General features: G+C 37.3%; 1 protein-coding gene across 1 annotated transcript; it reads left to right on the top strand.

The window, feature by feature from the left end:
• Positions 1-570: 570 nt before the first annotated feature.
• Positions 571-16626, top strand: lzts1 (leucine zipper, putative tumor suppressor 1). Its single transcript, XM_041998296.1, has 9 exons — positions 571-888; positions 8888-9234; positions 9333-9461; positions 11461-11620; positions 11712-12103; positions 12204-12377; positions 12479-12610; positions 14065-14259; positions 14516-16626. Exons 2-9 carry the CDS (start codon positions 9004-9006, stop codon positions 15059-15061), a joined length of 1959 nt encoding a protein of 652 aa, XP_041854230.1. The 5' UTR covers positions 571-888; positions 8888-9003; the 3' UTR covers positions 15062-16626.
• The last annotated feature ends 1968 nt before the right edge of the window (positions 16627-18594 follow it).

Here is an 18594-nt window from a genome sequence, read left to right as displayed (position 1 = left end):
ACCCTGCATGTTACTTTCATGATGATTTAGTCAACTCATCTGGTACATAAATAAATCAAAGCACTTCAGAGCTTCCTTTGTGTCTACAAGGCAACAAATACAGTTGCAAAAAAAGAATTAAATCTAGAGCAAACTGGATGAATGAGTCATCATCCCAGCAGCTACATACTTATTTGTTGGTGCACAAACATAAACACATATTGGCTGTACAGGTTTGTGTGACTGTCTTGCCACACAAATAAACTACAAATGAAACACAAATAAAGGAAAGAAATGCAGTGGGTGTAACAATGCACCAGTTATTTTGATCATTTTAACTGTGTGGAGCTCAAAAGAGTAGCCAGAAATGAAAAAAAGTTAGTAAAGTTATTTATTTGCAAGAAAATGAAAATAGAGCAAGAAACAAGCTGAAAAGTGAGAGCAGTTAGGTTTAAATACAGAAAGGCTCAGATGAAGGGAATAACTTTTTAAAAGATGGAAATAATACAGAAATAGTGCACAGTTAATGAAAAATACGAGGTGGCCGAGGCACACAGCGAAGGGAGGGAGGAACAGGACAGGGTGGTGGATGTTCTGAGTGAAGGAGCAAGTGGGAGGGAGTTTAGGAGGGAGGCAACAAGGATATAGTGTAAAGAAAAAGAGAAGAAGAGTGAAGGAATGTGACAGTGGGAGATGGGACGGACTGACTGTATCTATCAAGTGTTAAAGAGGTGTGAGGAGAATATCCAGAGAGAACATCAGCAACAAAAGCAGACATCTCCTTTCTTTCCACACTGCTAGTTTGTATCCAGTTAAGAGTGGTTTGTCCACAGTGGTCCACACAGCTTTGGGAGACACAGCAGCAGCAGCAGTGAGTGTTCCTATGGGGACAGAGAGACTATAATGGAGGTAAGTCAGCTCAAGAGGGACATGAGGGAAGAATGGCTGATTGACTGGAATTGAAATGGGATAAATGATGGCAGAGTCTGACTCAGGGCTCTATAAGCAACAAGATGTGATCCAGGCTCACTCTTACTATCAAACAGAATTATGCTGTTTGCTTTCATTTGGTTTTGTTGTAATTATATTTTGACTGAACCAAAGTAGCCCAAGCTTTTTTTTTTTTTACTTTTAGTATAAAATTACAATTCAAACAGTCTTAACAAAGTGCTTCCTTTTGCTTTGTTTCTTTGCTAAATGCTGCCAACAGTACCTTTAACTTTCAGCACAGTCATTGCTGGACAAAACATTGCTTTGAAAAGTATGAAATAACAGGGACTAACATGGGGCTTAGTTTAAATGTTACAGTATACACAGTAATTTGAGGAAATAGGTTGTGTCAGAAACTGAAAGAGTAATTTCAATTGTTTTGACTTAAGAATAAGACATTTGTCCATGAGCCACCCACAATTCCCTTACGTAACAACCCATAGTGGTAAATATCCTTATGATTTCATTGGAATCCATTGTATTTTAAAATGAAAGAATAGCACTGTCACACCTGTGTACAGTTTACAGTAGTGTATGTGTTGAGACCTGCAGAGATCATGAATTACTCCGCATTGTGTGGGTGACAAGGTAAGTGGGTAAGTATAAGCCACCTGTTCAGGCATGTTCAGCATTGCTCTGTTCTGTCATAGTGTCATTGTATGGAGAGAACAACAAGGAAGGAAGGGTAGCACAGGGAAAGAGTAGCACAGACAGTTCCCCTGTTTTATTGCTGAGCATTGTTTTACAAATGTGAAGAGAAGGACTTAAATATTATGCCTTCACATCTATATCTACCACTTGTAATAGATATGTACTGGTATAGTTTTATGTGATTTTAACTTTTAGTTCCACATATATACTAAGTGACAATCAGCGGGAGTTGTCATGACCTGCTAAAGGAGATGCTTCCTAAAATAACTGTCCCAGATACCCAAATACAGCATCCTCTCGTGAATAAAGGCTCTGTCAGAGGGGCACATCATCTCTGCATCCTTGTGACTCTCTGCTCAAACTGATGCTGCAACGTCCTGAACTTTGTAGCAATGACTCTCTCCCTCCGTAGAAGTGATTGGTTCATTTTCAGTTATAACACCCAAACTGGAAATGCAGCATTTTCTTACAGTTAACGATTTAGTATTTACAAGGTCACAAGGGTTCATTTTGGCACTGAGCACAGGTTTTGCCTGCAGCACATATATCCGGCTGATTAAAAGATGACATAGACCTCTTAAGGTTAGCTCATTGTGTATTTTTGTACTCCCACATTAGATACACACAGCAGATTAGAGGATGGGAGGATGGTTATGCTCAAGAATGACAACCTTATTACTGAGTCTTCGGTGTGCAGGCCAGTGGGCCCTGGTACCAGGAAAGGCATCATTCTTTTCTAACTAACTATGAATATAATCATTCAATGATACTGTATCAAGTAAGGACTTTTTAAAATATACATAGTGGTATGAAAATGCCAGTGGAAAATGGCAGTAGGAGCTTATAAAATGGTTATTTACATCCACCACTTAATAAAGTACATCCTTTACTTGTATTTAAAAAAATACAATCTGGCATTTTAATATCATTACAAAACACCATAGCAAAAAAACAAAATGGCTAGCCTGTTATGAGCATAGTGTGTTAACAATATATTTAAATACAATGTGATAAATTCAAATTCAAAGAGTACTTGCTTTACTGGAATACTGATTATTGTAGCAACAGTAATCTCATATAAAAAAATATGATTTCAAGTTTAAGTTTAATAATAACAAGGTTGCCTTATTTTTGGATACAAGGCACAGTCTGTTCAAAACAGGTGATGAGTAATGGAAAAAGTATATATTCATGGATAATGAATGAGAAATACTTAAAACATCTAAAAATACTGTATTTCTTACAATACACTTTCACTTGGGCTTCTTTGAGCTTTATAAAAGCCTGCGAAGTAAATATTTTATGACAGTGAAGTTGGCCATGATCTGCTTTATCCAACAGAAGAGATGTTCACCTCTTTAAAATCATTTTTGGATAGATTCCAGAGCCCTGAATGAGTGTTAATCATTCCAGCAAAACACAGAGACTTATTGTAAAGTACCAGTCTTGTATGGGTGGATGCTGCATGATAAGGATAAAAGGATTTCAGATTTTTGTCTTACAATTCCTTAAATCTATGAGCATCAGTTCCCATCCATGTCTTAGCACTAAATGCTCCCATTTAGACTCCATTAAAAATGCATTTCCTCTATACTCTAACTGCCAAGGTTATGCAAATGTATGCACTTCAGGAGCAGTACTTGGTCAGCCATTCAAATCCAGCGAGCAATCCAGACAACCTCCTTATCTATTAAAACCCAGGGAGGTTGATTGTTTGGTCGACCTAATGTCTCATCTGGATGCACATAACAGCATTTGAATGCAATCTAATTTCAACAGGGGTCCTTCACTAAAAGCTGGCCTCTTGTCAAAGAAGCAGCCATGCGCTTGCCAGTTGAAGACATGGGATCAAAATAATGAGTTAAAAATATTTACTCATATTTATTATTAAGCATTTCTCTGCATCCCCCTACTGACCCCTTCTGTTGTGAACAGAGGATGCATTGACAGTTTGTTGGGCAGCAGTTATCAATGTATAATACAATATTAGCTCTACAGAATATAAATCTCTCCCTCACCATTTCTGTCCCTCTCTCTCTCTTTCTATCCATGCCTCTCACTCTGTGCCTGGTACTCCATCTCCTTTACTCTGGGGCGGTAATGAGTGCCTGGTGTTCTGCACTTTACCATTGAAGCCCCATTCATGCTCAATCTCCTTTACAATGCTCTAAAAGGATTACCCAATTAGCTGATATTGGATGCCATTGTGTGTTTGCGTCTGTGTATGAGATTATGTGTGTGCTTGGTCACTAGATAGATGTGTTAGCAGTGAAAGTGAAAGATAGATGACTGTCTCTATCCCACTCTTCATTCCCAGTTGATGTTCTGCTGGAGGCCATGTTACTTATCCTCACAACTAAGCCCTGTGCATGTGTGTGTGTGTGTGTGTGTGTGTGTGTGTGTGTGTGTGTGTGTGTGTGTGTGTGTGTGTGAGTGAGAGAGAGAGAGAGAGAGAGAGAGAGAAAGAAAGAGATAGATAGATGGAAAGAAAAGCACAGAGCTAGAGGAACTGGGGTCTTGACAGGCTATAGAGTATGACAAAGAAAGAAATAGTATTACCTCTCAATAATTTAACCTACCAGCCAATTCTCTGAAAATATACTCTACACTGTCATGTGTGAGAGGTTTCCACTTCCTCTCACCATAATCTTTAAGTTTAATTGATACTGTCAAGCCTGAGTTGAGAGGAAATGCCTACTTCATTACCTGCAAATCATGTGAACTAGTTTGTGAACTACATATTGATTCCAGCTATCTAATATGTTAAATCACATTGGGACAGATATGTTCACCATTCTGCATTTATGGGATCAAACAGTATGAATATTGATTTAGACTGACATCAACAGACCTGGTGATACACTCATGTTTTGTTTTTGTTTCTTTATTTTATGCAGTAGATTATTGAGCCAATTTTTTTTTTTTTTTTTTTTTTTTTTTTTTGTTTTTTGTAAGTATTTTGGAAACTATAAACAGCAATAAGTTTTTGCTAAATAATATAGACTAAAACTTTACACAAATGACACACAAAATACAGAAATTATAAGATTATTTTGATAATCTCACAGAACTAAAACAGTTGCCATAAAAAAAATAAAGGAAATGAAAAGTCTTCATGACTTTCAGTGTTTGTTTGTTTTGTTTTTTTTGGTTTTCTTTTTGTTTGTTTGTTTTTTTGTTTGTTTGTTTGTTTGTTTGTTTGTTTTTTGTTTTTTACGATTTGCGTGAACTGAACAAACATGCCAAACTAAAAAGTCAAAGGTAATAAGCGAAATCTGAAAGAACACATGAACACGTGAACTGTAGCATGTTTTCATAAATGTATGGAGATTAAAAAGGAGACTGCTAACTTTGCACACTGTCAGTTTGCTTGTTGAGGTAGCAATTCATAGCCTTTTAAGTTTAAGTTATATCTGTGGTTTTGCATTTAAGAGTCTAAAAATGGATTTATTGTCATTACATGAACCATAATATACATAATCAGCAGTGAAAATTAGCACTTCAGCATGTTTTGGCCTTAATTAAAAAGAAACTATGTAGGATTTAAGATGCACTTAAGACTGCGTGCATGTGCAAAAAAAAAACAAAAAAACAATAAGCTTCCCAAGACTGACCTAAAAAAAAACAGACATTGAACTAGATAGATTACACATACATCTGTTGGACATTACCATATAGACAGTGAGAATTAAAGCAATGCCATCTGGCGTAGCGCCGTGTGTAGAAGTACAGTGAAAGCAGCGAGAGTTTCATGGTCATTGTTAGACAGGTATAAATCCTAAACCTTTATAACACATTGCTGCTTACTGCTGGCTGTGCTAATGGATTAGCCATGCTTGGGAGTGTGTGTGTTCATCTCTGTGTATTGTTATATATATATATATATATATATATATATATATATATATATAAGTGTGTGTGTGTGTGTGTGTGTGTGTGTGTGTGTGTGTGTGTGTGTGTGTGTGTGTGTTTAAATCTGAGTGTGTCTTTGGTGGATCAGGGCGGGGGATGTATTGTCAGCTTGTCTTATTGGGGACAGGGTTTTGTGTCAGGCGGGTCAGCTGGGGCTCGAAACCGAGGTCGACACCCCATCCACCCAATCTCCCCCTGCAGATAACCCCCTGCCTGCACATAGACACACACATGTTAAATGAGTGCACTCTTTTGTGCAGATATTGATCAGATATAAGATTAAACATTTGCATGCACCCACACAAAAACTTACACACCCCCTTTCCACCTCGTCAGAAATCTAAATTAAACTCAAAATCTGGAAGGCCAGACTTTTGCTTATTAGAACATGCAATGTTGGACCAATAACGACTTCCAAATCATTTCTATTTTTACATCATGAAGAATTTAAATAGAAAACTAGAGAGTAGCACATAAGTGGAATTATGAAAGGGAATTGGATCACTGTTCAGGCAAAAAGACTTTGAATCTGAGGGGGTCTGAATGGAACTAATTGAGGGACAATGGCAAGAATGAGTGAACAGTGCAGCTGAGAAAAATTAAGGGATATCCACAGATATACTGTATAATATTCTATAAATGGGTTAAACTATCTATGTGAAAGGTTTCAGTTTGTATTATGTAATCTGACATAAATTTGTCCTAGTTAAAGGTTCAGTTTAATATTTTTTTTTACAACTTTTTTTTTTTTTCTTTTCTTTTCTTTTCTTTTATCAGAAAATAGGTTGTATTCTGTTTTAATATACATGGTAAGATTTGTTTTTTTTCCCCATTAAAAGAAACTGGATATTTACTAAAATGGGGTACAAGATTTAGAGTTGTTTTTTTCAACAGTGAAACAAGGCTCCGTCTGTTCTGTTGTTGTCTCAAACTCATTTGGCACACATTGCCTTTTATTTAACTGTCATGGCGCATGATTGTATTTCATCTGCAAGGTGTCTTGTCAACAGTGTGTGCTCTGTGGAGTTGTTCAATGTTCTTCTGCCTTAAAAATATACTTCAAAACTGTGTGGACATTGTATGGTTACATGAAACTGTGTGAAAACATGGGTTCGTAAGTGTTTGTCTGAACAAACATCAAAAGGCCAAAGGGTGGTTAATTGTTATAAAACTGATGCTCTCTAGCCCTCTTACTGGGAGGACTTGTCACTTTTTTAACACTCAAATATGGTCCTGGGCTGTTTGGGGAGAATACATCAACCAACACATAAGAGTCCACACAAAGAAGGCACACTTCAACAGACAAAGAGCAAAAAGATAGAGAGTGAGCGCCTTTTTTTCTCCTTCAGATGGCCTGTTTGTTCAGGGTGGGTGCAGGGCACCAAGAGTGATGGATGCATGAAGGGAGGGACTGAAAGGATAAAGGGGAGAGGGAAGAATAAATGGTTATTACACAGTTAGTCGATGCACAAACGGGGGTGTCTGTGGGTGAGTGTGCGGAGAGGCGGGGGTTTGCACCGAGGGTGTAAAAGATCTTTTGTGAAAGCTGGGAGTTAATCACTTGAGCGGCACACGCCAGCTCTATGGGAGCACATGTTGTATACAGGCTCCCCTGAGAGGAGTAGGAGGTCACTATCACATAAACATAGTTTTGTGCACACACATACACACAACTGAATTAGCATGTCAGTTATGATGCAAAACTGGGCACAGGCTGACTAGACAAGCATGAAGACCCACCCCCTTCACAGAACAGTTAGAAGACCCTCCTGGCTGTGGTAAAAGGGTTTGCATTTGCTGCTTGTTCATTCATACGCACACAGACGTATGCACGTCTGCCCGTTTCCTTCAGGGCTGGATAGATGACTCTAAAGGGGCTTTGCTGGAGATGGATGCTTAGTTTGGCCTGGCAGTAAGTAAAATCTATTCTTTCATTACACTGGTCCCTCGTCAGTGGTGGTTGTTGATATCTGAGATGGATACTGAAGCTTTTAGTTGAGATTTAGTGGCAGACATACAGACACAATGAGACTCTGACACAAACAACAGTGTCAGAGATTGTTTATCACAATGATTATGAAGGATTATTTTGTTTTAATTTGGGCAGGTACACATTTGACATCACGTGCCATTAACAAAAACTGCAGCGGTTGTTTACTTTGTGGAGCAGATTTGAAATTTTAAAAAAATTTGTGATTAAAGTTTTCCTTCCTGTACTGAGCCAAGAAATACTGAGACTGTTTATTTTCTGCTATAACACCTCAAACACTCTAAAACTTTTTTTTTTGTGCATGCCTCTCTCACTTGCAATTTCTCTCTAATGGTGCCACAATTCTCCTTGTTGCGACACATCCACTTTGTCTATGTCTCAATTCTCTTATTTTCAGGGTGATAAAAGATGACAGCCTTGATCGTCTCTCCTACCTTTGCTCAGTATTTTCTCTCTCAAGCATGACGAGGAGACGAACAATGACAGCTATTTGTTTCATTACAAATATCACAGAGCAACACAGAATTATAGATTAACTCTAAGCAAAATGCAGCAGACAAATATGTGACCAACAGCAGGCAGTTAGTTCCATGCTTTGTTGCTGTGGCCATTGTAAAATACTTAGGCTTAGGACCAGGTGGTTTGAGGACCAGAGATCAGCCAGTGTGGAGCCCTTTGCCATTAAAAGTCACTACTGAGCCGACTTTTCCCCTGTGGGCTAGAGATCATGATAGCAACATCTGGGGTCTAGTTGTCTTTGAAAGAAAGTGGAAACGGTGAGACAGCATCACCAGTGACTGATGGCAACTCACTGATTAAATATCTTTGTCAATTATAATGAAGAATCTTTGCTTTATAATCTCATCCATATTTTTAATCCATTACTTCAATGTGCAACCAATATTTCTCAATATTTCTGGTGTTCTGCCTGCATTATATTTAAGTATGATGGCACAATAACAGAAATAGAAAACGATTTCCAAGTGTTATTCAGATGGCAGCAACAGCCAAGTGGTGAGTAGGCTGTAAGTAGCTTAATTGCCAGTTTGTTTAGAAGAAGGGTGCCCAAAGGATTATTTGTCAAATTCAACAGCTAAGCCAGAAATCTAGATGCACAAAGCAGGGAAAGTGCCAAGGCTGATGTTTTTTTTTTTTATTTTATTTTTTTGTTGTTGTTGTTTGTTTGTTTTGTTTTGTTTTGTTTTTTTTCCAGCATGTTTGTTTTGCAAATGTGAGTGCACCTGCTTCAGCATTGTATGTTTAGAATGAACAGAACATGATTAAAATGAACACAGATGTGAATAAACTTGGATAAAATCATCTGATAAAGAAACCAATACATTATATTATCTGTTTGTCTGGCAGATGAAGCCATGGACAGAACTTCTCTGGGGTCATGAGACGTGTCTTCCCAACAATCCTTTCTAACTTGACCATCTGGACTTCGGCCCCATCCTGTCCTTGCCTATCCTTGCAGGGCCATGGGTAGTGTGAGCAGCGTCATTAATGGGAACAGTCTCAACAGTAAACAGTGCAAGGCATCTGAGAACAGGCTAAAGGAGGGAGCAAGCCACCATAGGAAGAGTGGAGGTTGCAGTCTTGATGGGTTACTGAAGTGTGGCTTTACTCAGGGTTCATCTTCCTCTACTCATCACTCTAAAGGCCTCTCCCACTCTAGGTCAGGAAGAAGTGAAGATTTCTTTTATATCAAGGTAAGATAATCTATTCTCAAATGGCAAATACAATATATAGCATATTTTACCTTTTTTTTTTTTTTTTTCTTTGATAAATTGTTTCTGTTTCATGCAAGGTGAATCATAAACCAAGGTCTGTGTACCAAAGAGAAAGATCAATGGAGGAACAAGTGAGAAGAGATGGGGAATCGGATGGGCGTCAACAAACAAAACTGCTGTACATGCCTGGAAAAATGGCTGAGAGGGTGAGCTCAGTATATTGTTTATTGTTATGTCAACTAATTCTATATCTAAATTATAAAGTTCAGATTTAATAGTGTTATTTATACCTGAATTTTGGACTTGTTTTGTTTAAAAACATCTTGATAACTGTTGATGACACTGATTATTATGCACATTAAAAAAAGCAGGTCATATTTCACTGCTTCTTGGAGCTGCTGCCAAGTAATCAGTAAAGACTGAGCTCCCAGGGAAAAATATGACTAACTTTGTTACTGAAAAAAAAAATGTTTCCACCAGGTTGTCCATATTCGATTAACCTCAATAAAACATTGGGGTTTTTGTCAGTGGGTTTCTTTATGTTTGCACTTAAATTGACACATCACATCCACCCTCCTGTGCATTCAAATCTGCCGGCATCATGCCCATTTCTAAAAGCATGGTTTTCTGAACTCATGAGCAAACTTATGCAACACAGAAAAAAATGTGAAGGGTCAGATTGGCTTCTACTAGTGTGAGTTAAGGTCATTATACTCTACAAGAACAGAGATTTTTCTCTCTCCAAGGGTTGTAAGAAAAGAATGACTGACTTCACTCAGTTAGAAGGCTGCCTAAGAAAATAAAAAAAAAGTAATAATAAAAGCTAACTGACCAATGTGTCTTATAGTAAAGTTACTATAATTAAATGCAAAAATAATTAATAAAATGCAAAACTTCACATGCTGTAATACACTCACAAGCTCGACTACAGGCCACCAATTATTCAATCCATAATTCCTCAAATCTACTAATCAAATTTTGTGTTACTATGTGAGACTCAGATATGTAAGTGTTAGAAGATTTTTCTTTTTCTTTTGTTTTTTACTTCTTTTAGAAGTCTAATATTTAGCCTTCAGACAAGACAGACAAGAGATATCGATCATCTCAATGAACTTTTGAAAAGTGACAGTATTTTTTTCGAAAATGTCAAATAGCTCCTTTGAAAATATTCCACTGACACACTAGCTAAGATCATGATTTTTATGTCTTAAAATGTGGTTTAACTGAGCATTGCTTATCTGGAATAGTTGCCATGGTTATTCTTACAAGTGGAACAGACTTTAAAGGCCTCACAGTGATGTGAAGGATGAAGAAAAAAAATGCACAGCATGTACTATAGTTTAATAGGTAGCAGCCATTCCTCATAACCTGTGCTGAACCTTCCCAGCTTATTAATCACCCCTTCCAGATTAATGACCTAAGAATGCCTTGATCTTCTCAGAAAAAGCAATTCCTGTGCCAGGAATGTATAAGCAAACTGCATCTTCCTCAATAGGTCTTTATTCCTCAGGGGAGGGACAGAACAGATAAAGGGAGAAAAGAGTGAGAGAGAGAGAGAGATCGGGGGCCAGAGGGAATTTGACAGCTTGAAAGAAAAAACAGGAAAAGGCATCCCAGCCATGAAGTCAGAGAGGAGGAATGCTGAGCTCACAAGCTTTACCTCTAACACTTCAGCAATAGTTCATATTATTAATATAACAGAGAGGAGCTATTCATCTTCCCTCAGACAGCATGGGAGGGAGAAGCAGGATGCAGAGGAGAGAAGAGAAGAACAGAAAGAAGGGGAGGTATGGCACTGCTTGTGACAGTCTTGGACAGCCAGATGGGGCATGTGGAGCATAAGTTCATCTTAGAAATGAGTTTTCTCCTTTTAAGACAGTATAGTGAATTTAACTTGCAGCTTTAGCAGTGTGGCTTTTAAACATGTCAGCTTGTAGTGAAGCAATACTGCACGCTTCACTGGGATGACATTGAATATGAAGAGACACTACTGAGGAAAAATCCATCTCTTTCATTTGTACAGACATCCAGCATGTGACAATAATTACTGTATGAATATGAGAATTATTTTTTCTTAGTTGAACAACAGTTCCCTAACTCTTCCTCCTTGTGCAGTTAGAAGTATTGCTATGCTGTCAGTTGAGTCACTGAATATAAAAACATAAATAACATAGAAGAGCACTCCTGTGTTTAATTTCACTCTAGACCTCTGCTGAGAAGTCGCTGGTCCATTCCACTGCCTTCAAGCCTGTAAATCCCATGAGGACTTCCTCCACAGAGACAGGTCACCATAGTCTGGACCACATCCTTTGTCCTCTGAGAAAAGCAAGCAGTCCAAATGCTGGATACAAGCAAGACACCTTAGGTGTTTGTCCATCTGTATTTTTAAGCAAATTGCCTTGAAATTTTATTATTTAAACAAATAACAAATTACTTATGTAATTTCTGTTTTTCAGGGACTCTTTCTGACTCAGGGCGTAACTCCATGTCCAGCCTGCCCACCCACAGCACTAGTGGCAGTTTAAGTGCTTCCACTGGCCCTGTCAGTCGCAGCGATGGCAAGTCAGCTCTTGCAAGCAGCCTCAGCAAAGGACAACAACCCAATTTCCCTCCATGGGCCAACAGAAATAACACAAAGCTTGACTGTAGTTACAGGACTGGTTTAAACAGCGTTGGGTTGGCTTCTAAGGCTAATGAAGATGCTGGCTCCCCGCAGTCTGCAGATGAGCCAAGCACTCTCTCTGACACTGCAGGTGGGATCCGGTCCCCCATAACTACAGACGAGTTACTGATTGGGCATTTGGAACAGAGGTTGCTGGAGAAAGAAACTGAACTGCAGGAGCTACAGGTACAAAACTGTCCTTTAACAAAAGAACCTGGAACAATAAGATGGGCACCTGTCATGAGTAGCGCAACTGTGTATGTCTGACATGTCAACTTTGAAATAGGTGAGTTTTGAGGAGAAGGAGGCTGACACCTGTCAGCTGTTTGAGGAGAGACAAAGGCACTGTGCTGAGGAGATGGAGGGGCTGAAGCAGCGGTGCACCACAAAGCTGCAACAAGTGTCGCAAATGGCTGCAAAAACACATCAAGCACTACAGCTTCAAGCCAACCAGCTCCAGGTCGAAATCTCACCTGAATACATTCTGTGATGTTCATTTTTAGTTAGAGGACCATTGGTATTTGCATGAAAACGTAAACTGAGCAATAAACTTCTATGCAGGCAGAAAACGAGAAACTTCAGGAACAAGTCTCCAGGCTGAATCGAGAGAAGGAACTTGTTGAGCTTAGATTGAGGTCTTATGAGAAAGAAAGCGCACAGCTCACCCCAACACTTGAAGAAACTCAGTGGGAGGTAAGTCATATACGTGATGATATGAGTAATTGATATGAAAAGCTTTCCAAGCAAGCCATATATTTAGTCTTTTTTAATGTTAATTAACAATAATAATTAACATTCTAACTGAGAAATGTTGCTCTTGGGTTTTTTGCTTTGTTTTTATTCTTTGCAGATTCTCTGAGTATTTCACTGTCTGACATGAGGTGAACTTGCTGGCATGTCCTCTGAGCTGTTCTGAATATTTTTCACCTGTGAATAATCTTTCTCACTGTCAAATGATAGACTCCAAATTGTGTTGGAATGTCCTTATAATCCCTTCCCAGATGGGAGAGCAACAATTGCATCTCTAATTTTGTTGCTGATATCTTTTCTCTTGACATTGTACTAACATATACAGACGGTGACAAAAGTGTTGGTACCCTTCAGTTAATGAAAGAAAAACTCACAGTGGTCACAGAAATAATTTGAATCTGACCAAAGTAATAATAAATAAAAAATTCTATGAAACTTAACCAATAAAAGTCAGACATTGCTTTTCAACCATGCTTCAACAGAATTATTTTTAAAAATTAACTCATGAAACAGGCATGGAAAAAAAATGTGACCATTGTGAGTTTTTATTTCATTAAGTGAAGGGTACCAACAATTTTGTCCACATCTGTACCTGAATGCTCCAGACCAACAAAATATCTGCTCTCGTAGAAGAGTTTAAACCTTCTGATGATCAGTTGATTAAGTGCATTTGATTAGATGAATGTGATTGCTGATTACCCTCTTGATACTGGTGGAAGCAGTGATGGCTGACATGTTTTAACATGCTGCTACTGCATTTTAGGTTTGTTTTGTTTTGGTTTTAGAAATAATGACAGTATATGTTATGATTTCTTGTTCTTCTGAGGTCAAGTTTCCCTTTTTTTATGCATTGGTAAGAGCCTAATGAATTTTTATAATGACCTCAAATGTAAAATCTGTGTACAGAAAGAGATGTACTTCAATGTTTCTACTCTGACATCAAGGTAGCTTCTCTAAGCAACATATAGCCACAGTAGTTTTGTAATTAGAGCAATTTATACACTAAATTTAAAACAATGAATTTACTGTATGTCTCTATGTACCACATGTGACCTACAACTGAAATATTTAGATCAGAGTAAGTGTAGAAAGTAGCTTACTGAGTTAGAATATGAACTCTGAAAATTTACCATTAACAATGACTTTTCACATCCTGTTATTAATTATGCCCAAAACTTATCATCGTATGAAGTTCAAATTTGAGTATTGCCAACCTTAAATTTGACATTATTAACAGGTGATATATTTTATTATACCAGTATCAGAGTGACCAATGTTGATTTTTGTTTTTTTGTTTTTTGTTTTTTTTTTTAACTGTCTCTGGTGATTTATGATAGGCAATGATTCATTGTGTCAACCAGCTCATCATGTGCATAATCATGTCTTTCCAAATGCAGGTGTGTCAGAAAACAGGAGAGATCTCATTACTGAAGCAGCAACTTAGAGAATGCCAAACAGATGTCAGTCACAAGCTTAATGAGATTGTCAGCCTCAGAGCATTACTTAAGGAAAACACAGCAAAAACGGAGACGATCGAGAAACAGAATAAAGACTATGAGGACAAACTCCACTCTTGCAACATGGATGTTGAGGTTAGTCTGTTCATTTAAATGTGACAATAAAACACAGACATGAATAAAATAGTTAAACAGTGCTTATAAGAGACTAAGAAGAACTGACTTTAACTTGTCAAATGTTACATTCTCTTCTTCTATGTTGTAACAGGCTTAATCACAGTCTCAATAAGTACTGTATTTGACATCACGTCACATTAATAGCAACTGTGATATAATTCAAAATAATCTTTCTAACCTTTACCTATGTGTAAACATTTTACATTTTATTCAGGTGTGCCAAAATGAACTCCAGCGCAAAAAGAATGAGGCTGATTTTCTTAGAGAGAAAGTGAGCAAACTGGAGAAAGACATTGAGGGAATGAAACAAGATCTGGCTGCAGCCAATGACCAAAGGGTACAGCACAGTTTTGAACTTAACGCTCATTCCCAGACTCAGGACTCAAGACCAATTCCTGATTTAGAGTCGACTGACCGGAGCCAGGAAGTAGAGAACAGAGAACACATCTCCAGTGGATCGCTCCAAAGAGAAGTGGAGAGACTGAAGCAGCAGCTCAGAGAGGAGAAGAATGCTCAAGAGAGGCTGGCCAGCAGCTTTGAGCAGGAGAGGCAGACATGGAACAAGGAGAAAGACAGGGTCATCAAATACCAGAAGCAGCTCCAGATCAACTACCTGCAGATGCATAAGAAGAACCGAGACCTGGAGAGAATCCTGAAGGAGCTCACAGCTGAACTGGAAAGTCGAACAGAGCTAAAAATGGACATAGGCTACAGCTCAGGGTTACAAACTTATGAAGATGTTATTGCCACTGAGATTTGAAAGGCACTCGCATGTTTTTTACAAAACTAATACCAGCTTGACTGGTTTTTTATTCAACACACATGTCCCACTGTAGCATGCAACATCACAGCAAAAGATCAGTCACCGTTATGTTGTGCTTTACCTGGATTTATTTATTAGGATGTGTAAACCTGTCTTTTGTGTCCACGCCATCAAAAGGAAACACTACTGAAAACAGTTACTGCTGACAACACTTTTTATTTGTTTAAAAGTAAATATTAGGTTATTTATTGTTCACATGAGAACTGTGTTTTTATGTAACTTTATTGTCCAACAGGAGCAATTATTGTTGCTCTGCTGTGTAGTTTGAACAGTAGTTGAGAATTAGAGGACCACTGATTTGTTTCAATTAATGTCTGATTGTAACAAATGATAAAAAAGCATGATAATATCTCAACATCAGTCTGTTCCAGCATGACTAAATGACAGTGATATATCATCTACTGTAAGTGGAGGTAACTTAACCTTAATACACCTGACCCTGTGTATGTCACAGTATGTTTCTACACTGTCTATTCTTAGTGGTTTGAGCATAGTTTCTTGCACAAATATCCACATCCATTTAAAAATGTTATCTACATAACAATACATGTTAAAATTATGTTAAGCCATTATGCATTTTCACCCTTTCAATATGCAAACAGACAACAGTGGAGTTATTATATTCTGTTACATTTTTAGTATATTTTGGTCACTCTTGTAGATGTTGTAAAGTTTAAATTTTGTTATAAATAACATTTCAATGATCTTGCAAATCTTTGCCAGTGAAAGTTTTTATTCTGTTTATTCAGGCGCAACATGAATTCCTAATGCGATGAGTAAAAATCTTAATATAATTTTTAAAACAACCTTCGCTCCAGTGAACATATAACATATATCTTTGATATGACTGTCCTAACTTGTTTGCTAATTCTAAAAAGTAATTCTACAAAGACAGGAAGACATCAAATTGTTGGATCAGTAAAAAGTAACTGCTTTGTAATTAAGCAAACTTCAACTCTGGACTAATTAGGGAAAAAAATGCTTAATAAACTTCCAATGTGCCATGTTAAATCCTGATACAAAAATGCAGATTATGCAACACATATGGAGAACACCTCTAAGAGAAACAATGCATGAATGTTTGATTTCATATTGAGAGAATAGTCAAAGAATAAAGGGCAGTCACTGGGTTATCTTTATTTGTCTCCCTAAACTGTTCATATAGCTGTGTGAGTTAGATTATAGTGCTTTATTGTGAGGAAAACAACACTTCCTGGTAGAAGTCCTAGCATTTTTTTTTCCTTGAAGCCAAAAAAAACCATAAAGAAAAAAAAAGCAATTTACAAACGCTTTATGCTTCAGTTAAAACACATACCACAAGGACAAAACTGCTCCGAGCACTCATGGACATAGTGCAAGAAGAATACGAACACCGCGCTAGTCAAGAATGTGCAGTAATCTGTTAACAAGAGTGCTTTAGATTTCGAAGCTACATACAATTGTGTAATTTTACCTCAGCAAGTCAGGGCGGATTTGAAAGCAGACAGACTGAGTGGAGCTGAAGTGCTGTTACCAGTGGCACTCAAACTCAAGTGACTTATAAGTGCTTTGCATCTTTTTCTCCAAGCCTCAGCACAGAATAGTGGTAAAGCAGGAAAGTAGCAAATGAATAGCTCATACTGCTTGTTTAAAAATGCATAAAATCTAAAAATCAAGGCAGATTTTGGATAAAAATCTCAATGAATCAGCCTTTGTGCTAAGTTGGAAATGGCGATGTACACCAACAAACATGGAGGGAATTTGATAAGCAACAAATATTTGTGTCAAAGTGTTGTTGCTCATGCTGCTCATTAACATAAACTCGTAATTAAATCTAATTTTTTTGCTAATGACTGAAGCTCATGCTAAATCCAAAAATAAGAAAGCAGTGATGGTTCCAACGTGAAAGACTGGACTCACAAACAATATGCTTGCTTTGAATGACAACTAACGCCGTTGATGCACTTCTTGTTGAAAGGTAGCTTGATGTAAACTTCAGATTACACAGCAATAGACAATGCTGCAGTAATAAATGAATGTAGGGACTATATTTAGAAAAAATAAAGTAAAGTAATTTTTGTGATCCCCAACTTGTTAAGTAAATTCTAGATATAAACTCATTTCAGGCTTTCAGCTGCACTCTTTGTCAATTGCTCATTACCATTCTTCATTCCTCCTGGATTTAAATAATGGGAAGATTGTTTTCCTCTCCCATCTAATTATCTCATTTCTGCCTTTTTGACAGTGTTTCCTTCCTCACACAAAAGCTCTTTGCATCTTGGCCTCTGTTATAAATGAGCTGATTGAGCCAAATCAACACTGAAATCAAATTAAGCCCATTGTGGGTTCTTGTGGCTCTGTCACTGGCGTGAAAGAGGCCGCATCAAAGAGATAACACGAACTAGTTTGGCATGAAAGCAAATAACAGAGTTGGATGGGTGTGGGATTTTTTTTCTCAAGATAAATATATAAGACATGTCACCAATACTTCACACATCCACATATTACACACAGGTCCTTGCTCTAGCGCTTTCCTGAGTCTAATGAGCTTTAACAGCAAATAAATAAATAATATATATATATATATATATATATATATATATATATATATATATATATATATATATATATATATATATATATATATATATATATATATATATATATATATATATATATATATGTATATATATTAGTTTTGCAGAATATTATAGATGCTATTGTTTTTCTTTTTAATCAAATCTATCCTTGCCATTGATGCCTTGTAATAAGGAGAGCTTTGGAAAGATAAGCATATCTTTTAATGGGCTCAGCTGAATATACATTTTTGGTGCAGCAGATGTCCCAGTATGACCAGAAAGCAGTTAGGCAACCATCACAAGACACTGGGTGATAATTTAGTCCTGCCTACCCTGCAGTGATGTGATAATAACACACAGATATCATGCTGTGATTCTTCTGATTGGTTGACAGTTAAGCACAAAAGGGCCTGAATTCATTAAATAGGGAGGTGCTAACACTGACCCATTCAACGCTCAACGTTCCCTAAACCACTCTGTTTACTTGGAAGTCGACAATCTTCCAATCAAATATAGAAATCAGCTTCTTATCTCTCAAATTACCACCAAAATATGTTCTTTACAACTGGAAATCCAAAAGCTCTTTACATATCAGTCACTGGACAAACCTCACAGAATAAATCATACTGGGTAAAAAAAAACATATATAAATACAATGCTTCTGCTTCAATGACATCTGGAACCAATTTTTAACTTATTTCAGCTTGAACTAAATGCCCGGGCTTGAAGTTGTACACATTTCTACAAACCCAGCTACCATAGAAAAAATAGATAATCATTGTTATTGGCAATGATGTTATTAATATTTATGTTGATATTATTAGTAGTAGTAGTATTAGGGATGATGATGGCGGTAATAATAGTAATATTATTGTTTTGGTTTTTTATTTGTTTATTTTTAGTATTATTTTT

Source organism: Melanotaenia boesemani, chromosome 11 (genome assembly GCF_017639745.1).
Source record: "Melanotaenia boesemani isolate fMelBoe1 chromosome 11, fMelBoe1.pri, whole genome shotgun sequence".
Lineage (NCBI taxonomy): Eukaryota > Metazoa > Chordata > Actinopteri > Atheriniformes > Melanotaeniidae > Melanotaenia > Melanotaenia boesemani.
Note: the sequence above shows the minus strand (reverse complement) of the source record. Positions and strands in the feature narration are given on the sequence as shown.

What these genes read in the sequence shown, in the direction of transcription:
- lzts1 (XM_041998296.1), top strand. Translation starts at nt 9,004, where the DNA reads ATGGGTAGTGTGAGCAGCGTCATTAATGGGAACAGTCTCAACAGTAAA. An exon ending in ATACAAGCAAGACACCTTAG is followed by an intron (nt 11,621 to 11,711) that starts GTGTTTGTCCAT and finishes TCTGTTTTTCAG; the next exon opens with GGACTCTTTCTGACTCAGGG. An exon ending in TTCAAGCCAACCAGCTCCAG is followed by an intron (nt 12,378 to 12,478) that starts GTCGAAATCTCA and finishes ACTTCTATGCAG; the next exon opens with GCAGAAAACGAGAAACTTCA.